Below are 21,250 nucleotides of genomic sequence, written 5' to 3'. Positions count from 1 at the left end.
TCCCCGCTCTCTCTCAGGGAGGTATCTGCACACTGGCTGGTGTCTCTCAGTCCCCTCTCTCTCTTGGGGAGATATCTGTACACTGACTGGTGTCTCTCAGTCCCCCCTCTCTCTCGGGGAGATATCTGTACACTGACTGGTGTCTCTCAGTCCCCTCTCTCTCTTGGGGAGATATCTGTACACTGACTGGTGTCTCTCAGTCCCCTCTCTCAGGGAGATATCTGTACACTGACTGGTGTCTCTCAGTCCCCTCTCTCTCTCAGGGAGATATCTGTACACTGACTGGTGTCTCTCAGTCCCCTCTCTCTCTTGGGGAGATATCTGTACACTGACTGGTGTCTCTCAGTCCCCTCTCTCTCTCAGGGAGATATCTGTACACTGACTGGTGTCTCTCAGTCCCCGCTCTCTCTCAGGGAGATATCTGCACACTGGCTGGTGTCTCTCAGTCCCCTCTCTCTCTCAGGGAGATATCTGCACACTGACTGGTGTCTCTCAGTCCCCTCTCTCTCTCAGGGAGATATCTGTACACTGGCTGGTGTCTCTCAGTCCCCCCTCTCTCTCTCAGGGAGATATCTGCACACTGGCTGGTGTCTCTCAGTCCCCTCTCTCTCTCTGGGAGATATCTGTACACTGACTGGTGTCTCTCAGTCCCCTCTCTCTCTCAGGGAGATATCTGTACACTGACTGGTGTCTCTCAGTCCCCTCTCTCTCTCAGGGAGATATCTGTACACTGACTGGTGTCTCTCAGTCCCCCTCTCTATCTCTTAGGGAGATATCTCTACACTGACTGGTGTCTCTCAGTCCCCCTCTCTATCTCTTAGGGAGATATCTCTACACTGACTGGAGTCTCTCAGTCCCCTCTCTCTCTCAGGGAGATATCTGTACACTGACTGGTGTCTCTCAGTCCCCTCTCTCTCAGGGAGATATCTGTACACTGACTGGTGTCTCTCAGTCCCCTCTCTCTCTCAGGGAGATATGTCTACACTGACTGCTGTCTCTCAGTCCCCCTCTCTATCTCTTAGGGAGATATCTCTACACTGACTGGTGTCTCTCAGGGAGATATCTGTACACTGACTGGTGTCTCTCAGTCCCCTCTCTCTCTCAGGGAGATATCTGCACACTGGCTGGTGTCTCTCAGTCCCCGCTCTCTCTCAGGGAGATATCTGCACACTGACTGGTGTCTCTCAGTCCCCCCTCTCTCTCTTAGGGAGATATCTGCACACTGACTGGTGTCTCTCAGTCCCCCTCTCTCTCTCTCAGGGAGGTATCTGTACACTGACTGGTGTCTCTCAGTCCCCTCTCTCTCTCAGGGAGATATCTGTACACTGACTGGTGTCTCTCAGTCCCCTCTCTCTCTCAGGGAGATATCTGCACACTGGCTGGTGTCTCTCAGTCCCCTCTCTCTCTCAGGGAGATATCTGCACACTGACTGGTGTCTCTCAGTCCCCTCTCTCTCTCAGGGAGATATCTGTACACTGACTGGTGTCTCTCAGTCCCCCCTCTCTCTCAGGGAGATATCTGCACACTGGCTGGTGTCTCTCAGTCCCCTCTCTCAGGGAGATATCTGTACACTGACTGGTGTCTCTCAGACCCCTCTCTCTCAGGGAGATATCTGTACACTGACTGGTGTCTCTCAGTCCCCTCTCTCTCTCAGGGAGATATCTGTACACTGACTGGTGTCTCTCAGTCCCCTCTCTCTCTTGGGGAGATATCTGTACACTGACTGGTGTCTCTCAGTCCCCTCTCTCTCTCAGGGAGATATCTGTACACTGACTGGTGTCTCTCAGTCCCCTCTCTCTCTTGGGGAGATATCTGTACACTGACTGGTGTCTCTCAGTCCCCTCTCTCTCTCAGGGAGATATCTGTACACTGACTGGTGTCTCTCAGTCCCCTCCCTCTCTCAGGGAGATATCTGTACACTGACTGGTGTCTCTCAGTCCCCTCTCTCTCGGGGAGATATCTGTACACTGACTGGTGTCTCTCAGTCCCCTCTCTCTCTCTGGGAGATATCTGTACACTGACTGGTGTCTCTCAGTCCCCTCTCTCTCTCAGGGAGATATCTGTACACTGACTGGTGTCTCTCAGTCCGCTCTCGCTCTCGGGGAGATATCTGTACACTGACTGGTGTCTCTCAGTCCTCTCTCTCTCTCTCGGGGAGTTATCTGTACACTGACTGGTGTCTCTCAGCCCCCCCTCTCTCTCAGGGAGATATCTCTACACTGACTGGTGTCTCTCAGTCCCCCTCTCTATCTCTTAGGGAGATATCTCTACACTGACTGGTGTCTCTCAGTCCCCTCGCTCTCTCTCAGGGAGATATCTGTACACTGACTGGTGTCTCTCAGTCCCCTCTCTCTCTCAGGGAGATATGTCTACACTGACTGGTGTCTCTCAGTCCCCCTCTCTATCTCTTAGGGAGATATCTCTACACTGACTGGTGTCTCTCAGGGAGATATCTGTACACTGACTGGTGTCTCTCAGTCCCCTCTCTCTCTCAGGGAGATATCTGCACACTGGCTGGTGTCTCTCAGTCCCCGCTCTCTCTCAGGGAGATATCTGCACACTGACTGGTGTCTCTCAGTCCCCCCTCTCTCTCTTAGGGAGATATCTGCACACTGACTGGTGTCTCTCAGTCCCCCTCTCTCTCTCTCAGGGAGGTATCTGTACACTGACTGGTGTCTCTCAGTCCCCTCTCTCTCTCAGGGAGATATCTGTACACTGACTGGTGTCTCTCAGTCCCCGCTCTCTCTCAGGGAGATATCTGCACACTGGCTGGTGTCTCTCAGTCCCCTCTCTCTCTCAGGGAGATATCTGCACACTGACTGGTGTCTCTCAGTCCCCTCTCTCTCTCAGGGAGATATCTGTACACTGACTGGTGTCTCTCAGTCCCCCCTCTCTCTCAGGGAGATATCTGCACACTGGCTGGTGTCTCTCAGTCCCCTCTATCTCTCAGGGAGATATCTGTACACTGACTGGTGTCTCTCAGTCCCCTCTCTCTCAGGGAGATATTTGTACACTGACTGGTGTCTCTCAGTCCCCCCTCTCTCTCATGGAGATATCTGTACACTGACTGGTGTCTCTCAGTCCCCTCTCTCTGGGAGATATCTGTACACTGACTGGTGTCTCTCAGTCCCCGCTCTCTCTCAGGGAGATATCTGCACACTGGCTGGTGTCTCTCAGTCCCCTCTCTCTCTTGGGGAGATATCTGTACACTGACTGGTGTCTCTCAGTCCCCCCTCTCTCTCGGGGAGATATCTGTACACTGACTGGTGTCTCTCAGTCCCCTCTCTCTCTTGGGGAGATATCTGTACACTGACTGGTGTCTCTCAGTCCCCTCTCTCAGGGAGATATCTGTACACTGACTGGTGTCTCTCAGTCCCCTCTCTCTCTCAGGGAGATATCTGTACACTGACTGGTGTCTCTCAGTCCCCTCTCTCTCTTGGGGAGATATCTGTACACTGACTGGTGTCTCTCAGTCCCCTCTCTCTCTCAGGGAGATATCTGTACACTGACTGGTGTCTCTCAGTCCCCGCTCTCTCTCAGGGAGATATCTGCACACTGGCTGGTGTCTCTCAGTCCTCTCTCTCTCTCAGGGAGATATCTGCACACTGACTGGTGTCTCTCAGTCCCCTCTCTCTCTCAGGGAGATATCTGTACACTGGCTGGTGTCTCTCAGTCCCCCCTCTCTCTCTCAGGGAGATATCTGCACACTGGCTGGTGTCTCTCAGTCCCCTCTCTCTCTCTGGGAGATATCTGTACACTGACTGGTGTCTCTCAGTCCCCTCTCTCTCTCAGGGAGATATCTGTACACTGACTGGTGTCTCTCAGTCCCCTCTCTCTCTCAGGGAGATATCTGTACACTGACTGGTGTCTCTCAGTCCCCCTCTCTATCTCTTAGGGAGATATCTCTACACTGACTGGTGTCTCTCAGTCCCCTCGCTCTCTCTCAGGGAGATATCTGTACACTGACTGGTGTCTCTCAGTCCCCTCTCTCTCTCAGGGAGATATGTCTACACTGACTGGTGTCTCTCAGTCCCCCTCTCTATCTCTTAGGGAGATATCTCTACACTGACTGGTGTCTCTCAGGGAGATATCTGTACACTGACTGGTGTCTCTCAGTCCCCTCTCTCTCTCAGGGAGATATCTGCACACTGGCTGGTGTCTCTCAGTCCCCGCTCTCTCTCAGGGAGATATCTGCACACTGACTGGTGTCTCTCAGTCCCCCCTCTCTCTCTTAGGGAGATATCTGCACACTGACTGGTGTCTCTCAGTCCCCCTCTCTCTCTCTCAGGGAGGTATCTGTACACTGACTGGTGTCTCTCAGTCCCCTCTCTCTCTCAGGGAGATATCTGTACACTGACTGGTGTCTCTCAGTCCCCTCTCTCTCTCAGGGAGATATCTGCACACTGGCTGGTGTCTCTCAGTCCCCTCTCTCTCTCAGGGAGATATCTGCACACTGACTGGTGTCTCTCAGTCCCCTCTCTCTCTCAGGGAGATATCTGTACACTGACTGGTGTCTCTCAGTCCCCCCTCTCTCTCAGGGAGATATCTGCACACTGGCTGGTGTCTCTCAGTCCCCTCTATCTCTCAGGGAGATATCTGTACACTGACTGGTGTCTCTCAGTCCCCTCTCTCTCAGGGAGATATTTGTACACTGACTGGTGTCTCTCAGTCCCCCCTCTCTCTCAGGGAGATATCTGTACACTGACTGGTGTCACTCAGTCCCCTCTCTCAGGGAGATATCTGTACACTGACTGGTGTCTCTCAGTCCCCGCTCTCTCTCAGGGAGATATCTGCACACTGGCTGGTGTCTCTCAGTCCCCTCTCTCTCTTGGGGAGATATCTGTACACTGACTGGTGTCTCTCAGTCCCCCCTCTCTCTCGGGGAGATATCTGTACACTGACTGGTGTCTCTCAGTCCCCTCTCTCTCTTGGGGAGATATCTGTACACTGACTGGTGTCTCTCAGTCCCCTCTCTCAGGGAGATATCTGTACACTGACTGGTGTCTCTCAGTCCCCCCTCTCTCTCAGGGAGATATCTGTACACTGACTGGTGTCTCTCAGTCCCCTCTCTCTCTTGGGGAGATATCTGTACACTGACTGGTGTCTCTCAGTCCCCTCTCTCTCTCAGGGAGATATCTGTACACTGACTGGTGTCTCTCAGTCCCCGCTCTCTCTCAGGGAGATATCTGCACACTGGCTGGCGTCTCTCAGTCCCCTCTCTCTCTCAGGGAGATATCTGCACACTGACTGGTGTCTCTCAGTCCCCTCTCTCTCTCAGGGAGATATCTGTACACTGGCTGGTGTCTCTCAGTCCCCCCCCTCTCTCTCAGGGAGATATCTGCACACTGGCTGGTGTCTCTCAGTCCCCTCTCTCTCTCAGGGAGATATCTGCACACTGACTGGTGTCTCTCAGTCCCCTCTCTCTCTCAGGGAGATATCTGTACACTGGCTGGTGTCTCTCAGTCCCCCCTCTCTCTCTCAGGGAGATATCTGCACACTGGCTGGTGTCTCTCAGTCCCCTCTCTCTCTCAGGGAGATATCTGCACACTGACTGGTGTCTCTCAGTCCCCTCTCTCTCTCAGGGAGATATCTGTACACTGGCTGGTGTCTCTCAGTCCCCCCTCTCTCTCTCAGGGAGATATCTGCACACTGGCTGGTGTCTCTCAGTCCCCTCTATCTCTCAGGGAGATATCTGTACACTGACTGGTGTCTCTCAGTCCCCCCTCTCTCTCAGGGAGATATCTGTACACTGACTGGTGTCTCTCAGTCCCCCCTCTCTCTCAGGGAGAAGCGACATCACAGAAAAGCTGTGACCTGAGTGGCTGGTTGGGATTCTAACCTAAATTTAAAAAATATTTGAGTATTTGGGAACTAATTAAACATAATAACTTAATTATAATTTAGAGGATATCTAAGCCAGAGATCGGAGAGTATTATAGTTAGCTATCGCATTTCTATTAGAAATTTAGTGCTAGGAAACAGATAGTTGACAGTAACTTTGCAATTTAAAAAAAAAAGTATTTATAAAAAAAAAAAGAGACAAATTTTAATTTTAATTAATTGACGCAATGTCAGTTAGAGGGGTGCTGTGCTCTGACTGTGAGATGTGGCAGGTCCGGGAGGCTTCCAGCGTCCCGGGTGGCTTCATCTGCAGAAAGTGCACCCAACTGGAGCTCCTCACAGACCGCATGGTTCGGTTGGAGCAGCAATTGGATGCACTTAGGAGCATGCAGGTGGCGGAAAGCGTCATAGGTCGCAGTTATGTAAATGTGGTCACACCCAAGGTGCAGGCAGAGAAATGGGTGACCACCAGAAAGGGCAGGCAGTCAGTGCAGGAATCCCCTGTGGTTGTCCCCCTCTCGAACAGATATACCCCTTTGGATACTGTCGGGGGGGGATAGCCTATCAGGGGAAAACAGCAGCAGCCAGAGCAGTGGCACCACGGCTGGCTCTGATGTTCAGAAGGGAGGGTCAAAGCGCAGAAGAGTAATAGTAATAGGGGACTCTATAGTCAGGGGCACAGATAGGCGCTTCTGTGGACGTGAAAGAGACTCCAGGATGGTATGTTGCCTCCCTGGTGCCAGGGTCCAGGATGTCTCCGAACGGGTAGAGGGAATTCTGAAGGGGGAGGGCAAACAGGCAGAGGTCGTTGTACATATTGGTACTAACGACATAGGCAGGAAGGGGCATGAGGTCCTGCAGCAGGAGTTCAGGGAGCTAGGCAGAAAGTTAAAGGACAGGACCTCGAGGGTTGTAATCTCGGGATTACTCCCTGTGCCACGTGCCAGTGAGGCTAGAAATAGGAAGATAGAGCAGACAAACACGTGGCTAAACAGCTGGTGTAGGAGGGAGGGTTTCCGTTTTCTGGACCACTGGGAGCTCTTCCGGGGCAGGTGTGACCTGTATAAGATGGACGGGTTGCATCTAAACCGGAGAGGCATAAATATCCTGGCCGCGAGGTTTGCTAGTGTCACACGGGAGGGTTTAAACTAGTATGGCAGGGGGGTGGGTACGGGAGCAATAGGTCAGAAGGTGAGAGCATTGAGGGAGAACTAGGGAATAGGGACAGTGTGGCTCTGAGGCAGAGCAGACGGGGAAAAGTTGCTGAACACAGCGGGTCTGGTGGCCTGAAGTGCATATGTTTTAATGCAAGGAGCATTACGGGTAAGGCAGATGAACTTAGAGCTTGGATTACTACTTGGAACTATGATGTTATTGCCATTACAGAGACCTGGTTGAGGGAAGGGCAGGATTGGCAGCTAAACGTTCCAGGATTTAGATGTTTCAGGCGGGATAGAGGGGGATGTAAAAGGGGAGGCGGAGTTGCGCTACTTGTTCGGGAGAATATCACAGCTATACTGCGAGAGGACACCTCAGAGGGCAGTGAGGCTATATGGGTAGAGATCAGGAATAAGAAGGGTGCAGTCACAATGTTGGGGGTATACTACAGGCCTCCCAACAGCCAGCGGGAGATAGAGGAGCAGATAGGTAGACAGATTTTGGAAAAGAGTAAAAACAACAGGGTTGTGGTGATGGGAGACTTCAACTTCCCCAATATTGACTGGGACTCACTTAGTGCCAGGGGCTTAGACGGGGCAGAGTTTGTAAGGAGCATCCAGGAGGGCTTCTTAAAACAATATGTAAACAGTCCAACTAGGGAAGGGGCGGTACTGGACCTGGTATTGGGGAATGAGCCCGGCCAGGTGGTAGATGTTTCAGTAGGGGAGCATTTCGGTAACAGTGACCACAATTCAGTAAGTTTTAAAGTACTGGTGGACAAGGATAAGAGTGGTCCGAGGATGAATGTGCTAAATTGGGGGAAGGCTAATTATGACAATATTAGGCGGGAACTGAAGAACATAGATTGGGGGCGGATGTTTGAGGGCAAATCAACATCTGACATGTGGGAGGCTTTCAAGTGTCAGTTGAAGGGAATACAGGACAGGCATGTTCCTGTGAGAAAGAAAGATAAATACGGCAATTTTCGGGAACCTTGGATGACGAGTGATATTGTAGGCCTCGTCAAAAAGAAAAAGGAGGCATTTGTCAGGGCTAAAAGGCTGGGAACAGACGAAGCATGTGTGGCATATAAGGAAAGTAGGAAGGAACTTAAGCAAGGAGTCAGGAGGGCTAGAAGGGGTCATGAAAAGTCATTGGCAAATAGGGTTAAGGAAAATCCCAAGGCTTTTTACACTTACATAAAAAGCAAGAGGGTAGCCAGGGAAAGGGTTGGCCCACTGAAAGATAGGCAAGGGAATCTATGTGTGGAGCCAGAGGAAATGGGCGAGGTACTAAATGAATACTTTGCATCAGTATTCACCAAAGAGAAGGAATTGGTAGATGTTGAGTCTGGAGAAGGGGGTGTAGATAGCCTGGGTCACATTGTGATCCAAAAAGACGAGGTGTTGGGTGTCTTAAAAAATATTAAGGTAGATAAGTCCCCAGGGCCTGATGGGATCTACCCCAGAATACTGAAGGAGGCTGGAGAGGAAATTGCTGAGGCCTTGACAGAAATCTTTGGATCCTCGCTGTCTTCAGGGGATGTCCCGGAGGACTGGAGAATAGCCAATGTTGTTCCTCTGTTTAAGAAGGGTAGCAAGGATAATCCCGGGAACTACAGGCCGGTGAGCCTTACTTCAGTGGTAGGGAAATTACTGGAGAGAATTCTTCGAGACAGGATCTACTCCCATTTGGAAGCAAATGGACGTATTAGTGAGAGGCAGCACGGTTTTGTGAAGGGGAGGTCGTGTCTCACTAACTTGATAGAGTTTTTCGAGGAGGTCACTAAGATGATTGATGCAGGTAGGGCAGTGGATGTTGTCTACATGGACTTCAGTAAGGCCTTTGACAAGGTCCCTCATGGTAGACTAGTACAAAAGGTGAAGTCACACGGGATCAGGGGTGAGCTGGCAAGGTGGATTCAGAACTGGCTAGGCCATAGAAGGCAGAGGGTAGCAATGGAGGGATGCTTTTCTAATTGGAGGGCTGTGACCAGTGGTGTTCCACAGGGATCAGTGCTGGGACCTTTGCTGTTTGTAGTATATATAAATGATTTGGAGGAAAATGTAACTGGTCTGATTAGTAAGTTTGCAGACGACACAAAGGTTGGTGGAATTGCGGATAGCGATGAGGACTGTCTGAGGATACAGCAGGATTTAGGTTGTCTGGAGACTTGGGCGGAGAGATGGCAGATGGAGTTTAATCCGGACAAATGTGAGGTAATGCATTTTGGAAGGGCTAATGCAGGTAGGGAATATACAGTGAATGGTAGAACCCTCAAGAGTATTGAAAGTCAAAGAGATCTAGGAGTACAGGTCCACAGGTCATTGAAAGGGGCAACACAGGTGGAGAAGGTAGTCAAGAAGGCATACGGCATGCTTGCCTTCATTGGACGGGGCATTGAGTATAAGAATTGGCAAGTCATGTTGCAGCTGTATAGAACCTTAGTTAGGCCACACTTGGAGTATAGTGTTCAATTCTGGTCGCCACACTACCAGAAGGATGTGGAGGCTTTAGAGAGGGTGCAGAAGAGATTTACCAGAATGTTGCCTGGTATGGAGGGCATAAGCTATGAGGAGCGATTGAATAAACTCGGTTTGTTCTCTCTGGAACGAAGGAGGTTGAGGGGCGACCTGATAGAGGTCTACAAAATTATGAGGGGCATAGACAGAGTGGATAGTCAGAGGCTTTTCCCCAGGGTAGAGGGGTCAATTACTAGGGGGCATAGGTTTAAGGTGAGAGGGGCAAGGTTTAGAGTAGATGTACGAGGCAAGTTTTTTACGCAGAGGGTAGTGGGTGCCTGGAACTCGCTACCGGAGGAGGTAGTGGAAGCAGGGACGATAGGGACATTTAAGGGGCATCTTGACAAATATATGAATAGGATGGGAATAGAAGGATACGGACCCAGGAAGTGTAGAAGATTGTAGTTTAGTCGGGCAGTATGGTCGGCGCGGGCTTGGAGGGCCGAAGGGCCTGTTCCTGTGCTGTACATTTCTTTGTTCTTTGTTCTCAGTCCCCCCTCTCTCTCAGGGAGATATTTGTACACTGACTGGTGTCTCTCAGGGAGATATCTGTACACTGACTGGTGTCTCTCAGTCCCCCCTCTCTCTCTCAGGGAGATATCTGTACACTGACTGGTGTCTCTCAGTCCCCCCTCTCTCTCAGGGAGATATCTCTACACTGACTGGTGTCTCTCAGTCCCCCCCCCTCTCTCTCAGGGAGATATCTGTACACTGACTGGTGTCTCTCAGTCCCCTCTCTATCACTCAGGGAGATATCTCTACACTGACTGGTGTCTCTCAGCCCCCTCTCTCTCAGGGAGATATCTGTACACTGACTGGTGTCTCTCAGTCCCCTCTCTCAGGGAGAATACTGTACACTGACTGGTGTCTCTCAGTCCCCTCTCTCAGGGAGATATCTGTACACTGACTGGTGTCTCTCAGTCCCCTCTCTCTCTTGGGGAGATATCTGTACACTGACTGGTGTCTCTCAGTCCCCTCTCTCAGGGAGATATCTGTACACTGACTGGTGTCTCTCAGTCCCCTCTCTCTCTCAGGGAGATATCTGTACACTGACTGGTGTCTCTCAGTCCGCTCTCTCTCAGGGAGATATCTGTACACTGACTGGTGTCTCTCAGTCCCCTCTCTCTCTTGGGGAGATATCTGTACACTGACTGGTGTCTCTCAGTCCTCTCTCTCTCTCAGGGAGATATCTGTACACTGACTGGTGTCTCTCAGTCCTCTCTCTCTCTCAGGGAGATATCTGTACACTGACTGGTGTCTCTCAGTCCTCTCTCTCTCAGGGAGATATCTGTACACTGACTGGTGTCTCTCAGTCCCCTCTCTCTCTTGGGGAGATATCTGTACACTGACTGGTGTCTCTCAGTCCCCTCTCTCTCTCAGGGAGATATCTGTACACTGACTGGTGTCTCTCAGTCCCCTCTCTCTCTTGGGGAGATATCTGTACACTGACTGGTGTCTCTCAGTCCCCTCTCTCTCTCAGGGAGATATCTGTACACTGACTGGTGTCTCTCAGTCCCCTCCCTCTCTCAGGGAGATATCTGTACACTGACTGGTGTCTCTCAGTCCCCTCTCTCTCGGGGAGATATCTGTACACTGACTGGTGTCTCTCAGTCCCCTCTCTCTCTCTGGGAGATATCTGTACACTGACTGGTGTCTCTCAGTCCCCTCTCTCTCTCAGGGAGATATCTGTACACTGACTGGTGTCTCTCAGTCCGCTCTCGCTCTCGGGGAGATATCTGTACACTGACTGGTGTCTCTCAGTCCTCTCTCTCTCTCTCGGGGAGTTATCTGTACACTGACTGGTGTCTCTCAGCCCCCCCTCTCTCTCAGGGAGATATCTCTACACTGACTGGTGTCTCTCAGTCCCCCTCTCTATCTCTTAGGGAGATATCTCTACACTGACTGGTGTCTCTCAGTCCCCTCGCTCTCTCTCAGGGAGATATCTGTACACTGACTGGTGTCTCTCAGTCCCCTCTCTCTCTCAGGGAGATATGTCTACACTGACTGGTGTCTCTCAGTCCCCCTCTCTATCTCTTAGGGAGATATCTCTACACTGACTGGTGTCTCTCAGGGAGATATCTGCACACTGACTGGTGTCTCTCAGTCCCCTCTCTCTCTCAGGGAGATATCTGCACACTGGCTGGTGTCTCTCAGTCCCCGCTCTCTCTCAGGGAGATATGTCTACACTGACTGGTGTCTCTCAGTCCCCCTCTCTATCTCTTAGGGAGATATCTCTACACTGACTGGTGTCTCTCAGGGAGATATCTGCACACTGACTGGTGTCTCTCAGTCCCCTCTCTCTCTCAGGGAGATATCTGCACACTGACTGGTGTCTCTCAGTCCCCCCTCTCTCTCAGGGAGATATCTGCACACTGACTGGTGTCTCTCAGTCCCCCCTCTCTCTCTTAGGGAGATATCTGCACACTGACTGGTGTCTCTCAGTCCCCCTCTCTCTCTCTCAGGGAGGTATCTGCACACTGACTGGTGTCTCTCAGTCCCCTCTCTCTCTCAGGGAGATATCTGTACACTGACTGGTGTCTCTCAGTCCCCGCTCTCTCTCAGGGAGATATCTGCACACTGGCTGGTGTCTCTCAGTCCCCTCTCTCTCTCAGGGAGATATCTGCACACTGACTGGTGTCTCTCAGTCCCCTCTCTCTCTCAGGGAGATATCTGTACACTGACTGGTGTCTCTCAGTCCCCCCTCTCTCTCAGGGAGATATCTGCACACTGGCTGGTGTCTCTCAGTCCCCTCTATCTCTCAGGGAGATATCTGTACACTGACTGGTGTCTCTCAGTCCCCTCTCTCTCAGGGAGATATTTGTACACTGACTGGTGTCTCTCAGTCCCCCCTCTCTCTCAGGAAGATATCTGTACACTGACTGGTGTCTCTCAGTCCCCCCCCTCTCTCTCAGGGAGATATCTGTACACTGACTGGTGTCTCTCAGTCCCCTCTCTATCACTCAGGGAGATATCTGTACACTGACTGGTGTCTCTCAGTCCCCTCTCTATCACTCAGGGAGATATCTGTACACTGACTGGTGTCTCTCAGTCCCCCCTCTCTCAGGGAGATATCTGCACACTGACTGGTGTCTCTCAGTCCCCCTCTCTCTCTCTCAGGGAGGTATCTGTACACTGACTGGTGTCTCTCAGTCCCCTCTCTCTCTCAGGGAGATATCTGTACACTGACTGGTGTCTCTCAGTCCCCGCTCTCTCTCAGGGAGATATCTGCACACTGGCTGGTGTCTCTCAGTCCCCTCTCTCTCTCAGGGAGATATCTGCACATTGACTGGTGTCTCTCAGTCCCCTCTCTCTCTCAGGGAGATATCTGTACACTGACTGGTGTCTCTCAGTCCCCCCTCTCTCTCAGGGAGATATCTGCACACTGGCTGGTGTCTCTCAGTCCCCTCTATCTCTCAGGGAGATATCTGTACACTGACTGGTGTCTCTCAGTCCCCTCTCTCTCAGGGAGATATTTGTACACTGACTGGTGTCTCTCAGTCCCCCCTCTCTCTCAGGAAGATATCTGTACACTGACTGGTGTCTCTCAGTCCCCCCCCTCTCTCTCAGGGAGATATCTCTACACTGACTGGTGTCTCTCAGCCCCCTCTCTCTCTCAGGGAGATATCTGTACACTGACTGGTGTCTCTCAGTCCCCTCTCTCAGGGAGATATCTGTACACTGACTGGTGTCTCTCAGTCCCCTCTCTCTCTTGGGGAGATATCTGTACACTGACTGGTGTCTCTCAGGGAGATATCTGTACACTGACTGGTGTCTCTCAGTCCCCCCCCCTCTCTCTCAGGGAGATATCTCTACACTGACTGGTGTCTCTCAGTCCCCCCCCTCTCTCTCAGGGAGATATCTGTACACTGACTGGTGTCTCTCAGTCCCCTCTCTATCACTCAGGGAGATATCTCTACACTGACTGGTGTCTCTCAGCCCCCTCTCTCTCTCAGGGAGATATCTGTACACTGACTGGTGTCTCTCAGTCCCCTCTCTCAGGGAGATATCTGTACACTGACTGGTGTCTCTCAGTCCCCTCTCTCTCTTGGGGAGATATCTGTACACTGACTGGTGTCTCTCAGTCCCCTCTCTCAGGGAGATATCTGTACACTGACTGGTGTCTCTCAGTCCCCTCTCTCTCTCAGGGAGATATCTGTACACTGACTGGTGTCTCTCAGTCCCCTCTCTCTCTTGGGGAGATATCTGTACACTGACTGGTGTCTCTCAGTCCCCTCTCTCTCTCAGGGAGATATCTGTACACTGACTGGTGTCTCTCAGTCCCCTCTCTCTCTTGGGGAGATATCTGTACACTGACTGGTGTCTCTCAGTCCCCTCTCTCAGGGAGATATCTGTACACTGACTGGTGTCTCTCAGTCCCCTCTCTCTCTCAGGGCGATATCTGTACACTGACTGGTGTCTCTCAGTCCCCTCTCTCTCTCGGGGAGATATCTGAACACTGACTGGTGTCTCTCAGTCCCCTCTCTCTCAGGGAGATATCTGTACACTGACTGGTGTCTCTCAGTCCCCTCTCTATCTCAGGGAGATATCTGTACACTGACTGGTGTCTCTCATTCCCCTCTCTCTGTCAGGGAGATATCTGGAGACTGACTGGTGTCTCTCAGTCTCTCTGGAGTAGCTAGGGGGGAAACTGTTCCCCCTAGAAAAAGGTTTGAGACAATGGGGCGCAGAATTGATGTGAGAAAAAGCTTGTTGACACGGCCAGCGGTTTGGGTCAGGATCGGACGGCCTGGAAATGTGGAGGAGGCAAGTTCAATCGAGGATTTCAAGAGGGAATTTGATCATCCCTGGAGTAGAAACAATGCACAGGGCTCTGGGGAAAAGGCAGGGGATTGGCCATAATGCTCGTTTGGAGACCCATTTCAGACAGGATGGGCCAAGTACCCTGCCTCTGCGCAGTGACAATTCTTTGTCTCCGTGACGAAGTCAGGGATTCGGGAACCAACCGCTGGCGTGTGATGTTCAACATGTGGAACCGAATTGACCATCGTGATCCCTGATTGAGGAAGATGCTGTGGTTGTTGGAGAGCTCGGACAGAGAGAGCTGAACATGGGGGGGAGCTGTGTCCACAGGCATGACTCAAAAGGATACTGATGACATACATCCCGCCTCCACTATCTCCAGATTTACCAACAAACTCAATCTGAAATAAGAGAAAATAGTTTTGTTATAACCATTCAAAAAAATCAGCAATAAATACACCCTCCCCATCCCGGGTCAGAGTGTAAATACATCTCCCCATCCCGGGTCAGAGTGTAAATACACCCTCCCCATCCCGGGTCAGTGTGTAAATACACCCTCCCCATCCCGGGTCAGAGTGTAAATACACCCTCCCCACCCCGGGTCAGAGTGTAAATACATCTCTCCATCCCGGGTCAGTGTGTAAATACACGCTCCCCATCCCGGGTCAGTGTGTAAATACATCTCCCCATCCCGGGTCAGTGTGTAAATACATCTCCCCATCCCGGGTCAGAGTGTAAATACACCCTCCCCATCCCGGGTCAGTGTGTAAATACATCTCCCCATCCCGGGTCAGAGTGTAAATACATCTCCCCATCCCGGGTCAGAGTGTAAATACACCCTCCCCATCCCGGGTCAGAGTGTAAATACACCCTCCCCATCCCGGGTCAGTGTGTAAATACATCTCCCCATCCCGGGTCAGAGTGTAAATACACCCTCCCCATCCCGGGTCAGTGTGTAAATACATCTCCCCATCCCGGGTCAGAGTGTAAATACACCCTCCCCATCCCGGGTCAGAGTGTAAATACACCCTCCCCATCCCGGGTCAGAGTGTAAATACACCTCCCCATCCCGGGTCAGTGTGTAAATACATCTCCCCATCCCGGGTCAGAGTGTAAATACACCCGCCCCATCCTGGGTCAGTGTGTAAATACACCCTCCCCATCCCGGGTCAGTGTGTAAATACATCTCCCCATCCCGGGTCAGTTTGTAAATACACCCTCCCCACCCCGGGTCAGTGTGTAAATACATCTCCCCATCCCGGGTCAGTGTGTAAATACATCTCCCCATCCCGGGTCAGTGTGTAAATACATCTCCCCATCCCGGGTCAGTGTGTAAATACATCTCCCCACCCCGGGACAGTGTGTCAATACACCCTCCCCAGCCCGGGACAGTGTGTAAATACACCCTCCCCACCCCGGGTCAGAGTGTAAATACACCCTCCCCATCCCGGGTCAGAGTGTAAATAGACCCTCCCCACCCCGGGTCAGAGTGTAAATACACCCTCCCCATCCCGGGTCAGTGTGTAAATACATCTCCCCATCCCAGGTCAGTGTGTAAATACACCCTCCCCATCCCGGGTCAGAGTGTAAATACACCCTCCCCATCCAGGGTCAGAGTGTAAATACACCCTCCCCATCCAGGGTCAGTGTGTAAATACACCCTCCCCATCCCGGGTCAGAGTGTAAATACACCCTCCCCATCCAGGGTCAGTGTGTAAATACACCCTCCCCACCCCGGGTCAGAGTGTAAATACACCCTCCCCACCCCGGGACAGTGTGTCAATACACACACCCCACCCGGGTCAGTGTGTAAATACACCTCCCCATCCCGGATCAGTGTGTAAATACACCCTCCCCAGCCCGGGTCAGTGTGTAAATACACTTCCCCCAAACCGGGTCAGTGAGTAAATACACCTCCCCATCCCGGGGCAGTGTGTAAATACACCCTCCCCAGCCCGGGTCAGTGTGTAAATACACCCTCCCCATCCCGGGACAGTGTGTAAATACACCCTCCCCAGCCCGGGTCAGTGTGTAAATACACCCTCCCCATCCCGGGTCAGTGTGTAAATACGTCTCCCATCCCGGGTCAGTGTGTAAATACACCCTCCCCATCCCGGGTCAGAGTGTAAATACACCCTCCCCATCCAGGGTCAGAGTGTAAATACACCCTCCCCATCCAGGGTCAGTGTGTAAATACACCCTCCCCATCCCGGGTCAGAGTGTAAATACACCCTCCCCATCCAGGGTGAGTGTGTAAATACACCCTCCCCACCCTGGGTCAGTGTGTAAATACACCCTCCCCACCCCGGGACAGTGTGTCAATACATACACCCCACCCGGGTCAGTGTGTAAATACACCTCCCCATCCCGGATCAGTGTGTAAATACACCCTCCCCAGCCCGGGCCAGTGTGTAAATACACTTCCCCCAAACCGGGTCAGTGTGTAAATACACCTCCCCATCCCGGGGCAGTGTGTAAATACACCCTCCCCAGCCCGGGTCAGTGTGTAAATACACCCTCCCCATCCCGGGACAGTGTGTAAATACACCCTCCCCAGCCCGGGTCAGTGTGTAAATACACCCTCCCCATCCCGGGTCAGTGTGTAAATACATCTCCCCATCCCGGGTCAGTGTGTGAATACACCCTCCCCACCCCGGGACAGTGTGTAAATACAACTCCCTCATCCCGGGTCAGTGTGTAAATACACCCTCCCCATCCCGGGTCAGTGTGTAAATACACTCTCCCTCACCCCGGGTCAGTGTGTCAATACACCCTCCCCCATTCTGGGCCAGTGTGTAAATACACCTCCCCATCCCGGGTCAGTGTGTCAATACCCCCTCCCCCATCCCGGTTCAGTGTGTAAATACACCTCCCATCCTGGGTCAGTGCGTAAATACGCCCTCCCCAGCCATGGCCAGTGTGTAAATACACCTCCCCATCCCGGGTCAGTGTGTAAATACACCCTCCCCATCCCGGGTCAGTGTGTAAATACACCCTCCCCATAACGGGTCAGTGTGTAAATACACCCTCCCCACCCCGGGTCAGTGTGTAAATACACCCTCCCCATCCCGGGTCAGTGTGTAAATACACCCTCCCCATCCCGGGTCAGTGTGTAAATACACCCTCCCCACCCGGTCAGTGTGTAAATACACCCTCCCCATCCCGGGTCAGTGTGTCAATACACCCTCCCCATCCCGGGTCAGTGTGTAAATACACCCTCCCCATCCCGGGTCAGTGTGTAAATACACCCTCCCCATCCCGAGTCAGTGTGTAAATACACCCTCCCCATCCCGGGTCAGTGTGTAAATACATCTCCCCATCCCGGGTCAGTGTGTAAATACAACTCCCCCATCCAGGGTCAGTGTGTAAATACACCCTCCCCATCCTGGGTCAGTGTGTAAATACGCCTCCCCATCCCGGGGCAGTGTGTAAATACACCTCCCCATCCCGGGTCAGTGTGTAAATACACCTCCCCATCCCGGGTCAGTGTGTAAATACACCCTCCACATCCCGGGTCAGTGTGTAAATACACCTCCCCATCTTGGTCAGTGTGTAAATACACCCTCCCCATCCCGGGTCAGTGTGTAAATACACCTCCCCATCCCGGATCAGTGTGTAAATACATCTCCCCATCCCGGGTCAGTGTGTAAATACACCCTCCCCATCCCGGGTCAGTGTGTAAATACACCCTCCCCACCCCGGATCAGGGTGTAAATACACCCTCCCCACACCGGGTCAGTGTGTAAATACACTTCCCCCATCCCGGGTCAGTGTGTAAATACACCCTCACCATCCCGGGTCAGAGTGTAAATACACCCTCCCCATCCCGGGTCAGTGTGTAAATACACCCTCCCCATCCCGGGTCAGTGTGTAAATACACCCTCCACATCCCGGGTCAGTGTGTAAATACACCTCCCCATCTTGGTCAGTGTGTAAATACACTCTCCCCATCCCGTGTCAGTGTGTAAATACACCTCCCCATCCCGGGTCAGTGTGTAAATACAACTCCCTCATCCCGGGTCAGTGTGTAAATACACTTCCCCCAAACCGGGTCAGTGTGTAAATACACCTCCCCATCCCGGGGCAGAGTGTAAATACACCTCCCCCACCCCGGGTCAGTGTGTCAATACACCCTCCCACATTCTGGGCCAGTGTGTAAATACACCTCCCCATCCCGGGTCAGTGTGTCAATACACCCTCCCCCATCCCGGTTCAGTGTGTAAATACACCTCCCCATCCTGGGTCAGTGCATAAATACGCCCTCCCCATCCTGGGTCAGTGTGTAAATACACCTCCCCATCCCGGGTCAGTGTGTAAATACACCTCCCCAGCCCGGGTCAGTGTGTAAATACACCCTCCCCATCCCGGGTCAGTGTGTAAATACACACCCCATCCCGGGTCAGTGTGTAAATACATCTCCCCCATCCCGGATCAGTGTGTCAATACACCCTCCCCACCCCGGGTCAGTGTGTCAATCCATCCCCCCATCCCGGGTCAGTGTGTATATACACCTCCCCATCCCGGGTCAGTGTGTAAATACACCCTCCCCACCCCGGGTCAGTGTGTCAATACACCCCCCCATCCCGGGTCAGTGTGTAAATACATCTCCCCATCCTGGGTCAGTGTGTAAATACACCCTCCCCATCCCGGGTCAGTGTGTAAATAGACCCTCCCCATCCCGGGTCAGTGTGTAAATACACCCTCCCCATCCCGGGTCAGTGTGTAAATACACCCTCCCCACCCCGGGTCAGTGTGTAAATACACCCTCCCCATCCCGGGTCAGTGTGTAAATACACCCTCCCCATCCCGAGTCAGTGTGTAAATACACCCTCCCCATCCCGGGTCAGTGTGTAAATACATCTCCCCATCCCGGGTCAGTGTGTAAATACAACTCCCCCATCCCGGGTCAGTGTGTAAATACACCCTCCCCATCCCGGGTCAGTGTGTAAATACACCCTCCCCATCCCGGGTCAGTGTGTAAATACACCTCCCCATCCCGGGGCAGTGTGTAAATACACCTCCCCCATCCCGGGTCAGTGTGTAAATACGCCTCCCCATCCTGGGGCAGTGTGTAAATACACCTCCCCATCCCGGGTCAGTGTGTAAATACACCTCCCCATCCCGGGTCAGTGTGTAAATACACCCTCCACATCCCGGGTCAGTGTGTAAATACACCTCCCCATCTTGGTCAGTGTGTAAATACACCCTCCCCATCCCGGGTCAGTGTGTAAATACACCTCCCCATCCCGGATCAGTGTGTAAATACAACTCCCTCATCCCGGGTCAGTGTGTAAATACACTTCCCCCAAACCGGGTCAGTGTGTAAATACACCTCCCCATCCCGGGGCAGAGTGTAAATACGCCTCCCTCACCCCGGGTCAGTGTGTCAATACACCCTCCCCCATTCTGGGCCAGTGTGTAAATACACCTCCCCATCCCGGGTCAGTGTGTCAATACCCCCTCCCCCATCCCGGTTTAGTGTGTAAATACACCTCCCCATCCTGGGTCAGTGCGTAAATACGCCCTCCCCATCCAGGGTCAGTGTGTAAATAGACCCTCCCAATCCTGGGTCAGTGTGTAAATACACCCTCCCCCATCCCAGGCCAGTGTGTAAATACACCTCCCATCCCGGATCAGTGTGTAAATACACCTCCCTCATCCCGGGTCAGTGTATAAATACACCTTCCCCATCCTGGGTCAGTGTGTAAATACAACTCCCCATCCCGGGTCAGTGTGTAAATACACCTCCCACCCCGGGCCAGTGTGTAAATACACCTCCCCACCCCGGGTCAGTGTGTAAATGCACCTCCCATCACGGGCCAGTGTGTAAATACACCCTCCCCACCCCGGGTCAGTGTGTAAATACACCTCCCCACCCCGGGTCAATGTGTAAATACACACTCCCATTCCGGGTCAGTGTGTAAATACACCTCCCCCATCCCGGGTCAGTGTGTGAATACACCTCCACATCCCGGGTCAGAGTGTAAATACACCCTCCCCATCCCGGGTCAGTGTGTAAATATACCCTCCTCATCCCGGGTCAGTGTGTAAATACACACTCCCCATCCCGGGTCAGTGTGTAAATACACCTCCCAATCCCGGGTCAGTGTGTAAATACACCTTCCCATCCCATGTCAGAGTGTAAATACACCCTCCCCATCCCGGGTCAGTGTGTAAATACATCTCCTCCATCACGGGTCAGTGTGTAAATACAACCCCATCCCGGGTCAGTGTGTAAATACACACTCCCATCCCGGGTCAGTGTGTAAATACACCTCCCCATCCCGGGTCAGTGTGTAAATATACCCTCCCCAGCCCGGGACAGTGTGTAAATACACCCTCCCCACCCCGGGACAGTGTGTAAATACACCTCCCCACCCCGGGTCAATGTGTAAATACACACTCCCATTCCGGGTCAGTGTGTAAATACACCTCCCCCATCCCGGGTCAGTGTGTGAATACACCTCCACATCCCGGGTCAGAGTGTAAATACACCCTCCCCATCCCGGGTCAGTGTGTAAATATACCCTCCTCATCCCGGGTCAGTGTGTAAATACACACTCCCCATCCCGGGTCAGTGTGTAAATACACCTCCCAATCCCGGGTCAGTGTGTAAATACACCTTCCCATCCCATGTCAGAGTGTAAATACACCCTCCCCATCCCGGGTCAGTGTGTAAATACACCTCACCCATCCTGGGTCAGTGTGTAAATACACGCTCCCCATCCCGGGTCAGTGTGTAAATACACACTCCCATCCCGGGTCAGTGTGTAAATACACCTCCCCATCCCGGGTCAGTGTGTAAATACACCTCCCCATCCCGGGTCAGTGTGTAAATACACCCCGCCATCCCGGGTCAGTGTGTAAATACGCCTCCCCATCCCGGGTCAGTGTGTAAATACACCCCCATCCCGGGTCAGTGTGTAAATACACCCTCCCCATCCCGGGTCAGTGTGTAAATACACCTC

General features: G+C 52.5%; 1 protein-coding gene across 1 annotated transcript in view; it reads right to left on the bottom strand.

Moving 5' to 3' along the window:
- LOC140402900 (DNA-directed RNA polymerase III subunit RPC3-like) overlaps window positions 1-21,250 on the bottom strand; it is a gene marked incomplete at its 5' end in the record, with an annotated part of 131,308 nt that overhangs the window by 77,439 nt on the left and 32,619 nt on the right. Inside the window, one exon of the mRNA XM_072490528.1 lies at window positions 14,632-14,683. Coding sequence (XP_072346629.1) covers window positions 14,632-14,683 — 52 coding nt within the window. The remainder of the gene's footprint in view (window positions 1-14,631; window positions 14,684-21,250) is intronic.

The sequence above is a fragment of the Scyliorhinus torazame genome, chromosome 26, assembly GCF_047496885.1.
Source record: "Scyliorhinus torazame isolate Kashiwa2021f chromosome 26, sScyTor2.1, whole genome shotgun sequence".
Taxonomy (NCBI): domain Eukaryota; kingdom Metazoa; phylum Chordata; class Chondrichthyes; order Carcharhiniformes; family Scyliorhinidae; genus Scyliorhinus; species Scyliorhinus torazame.
The sequence above is the reverse complement of the archived record's forward strand: the minus strand, read 5'-3'. Positions and strand labels throughout refer to the sequence as shown.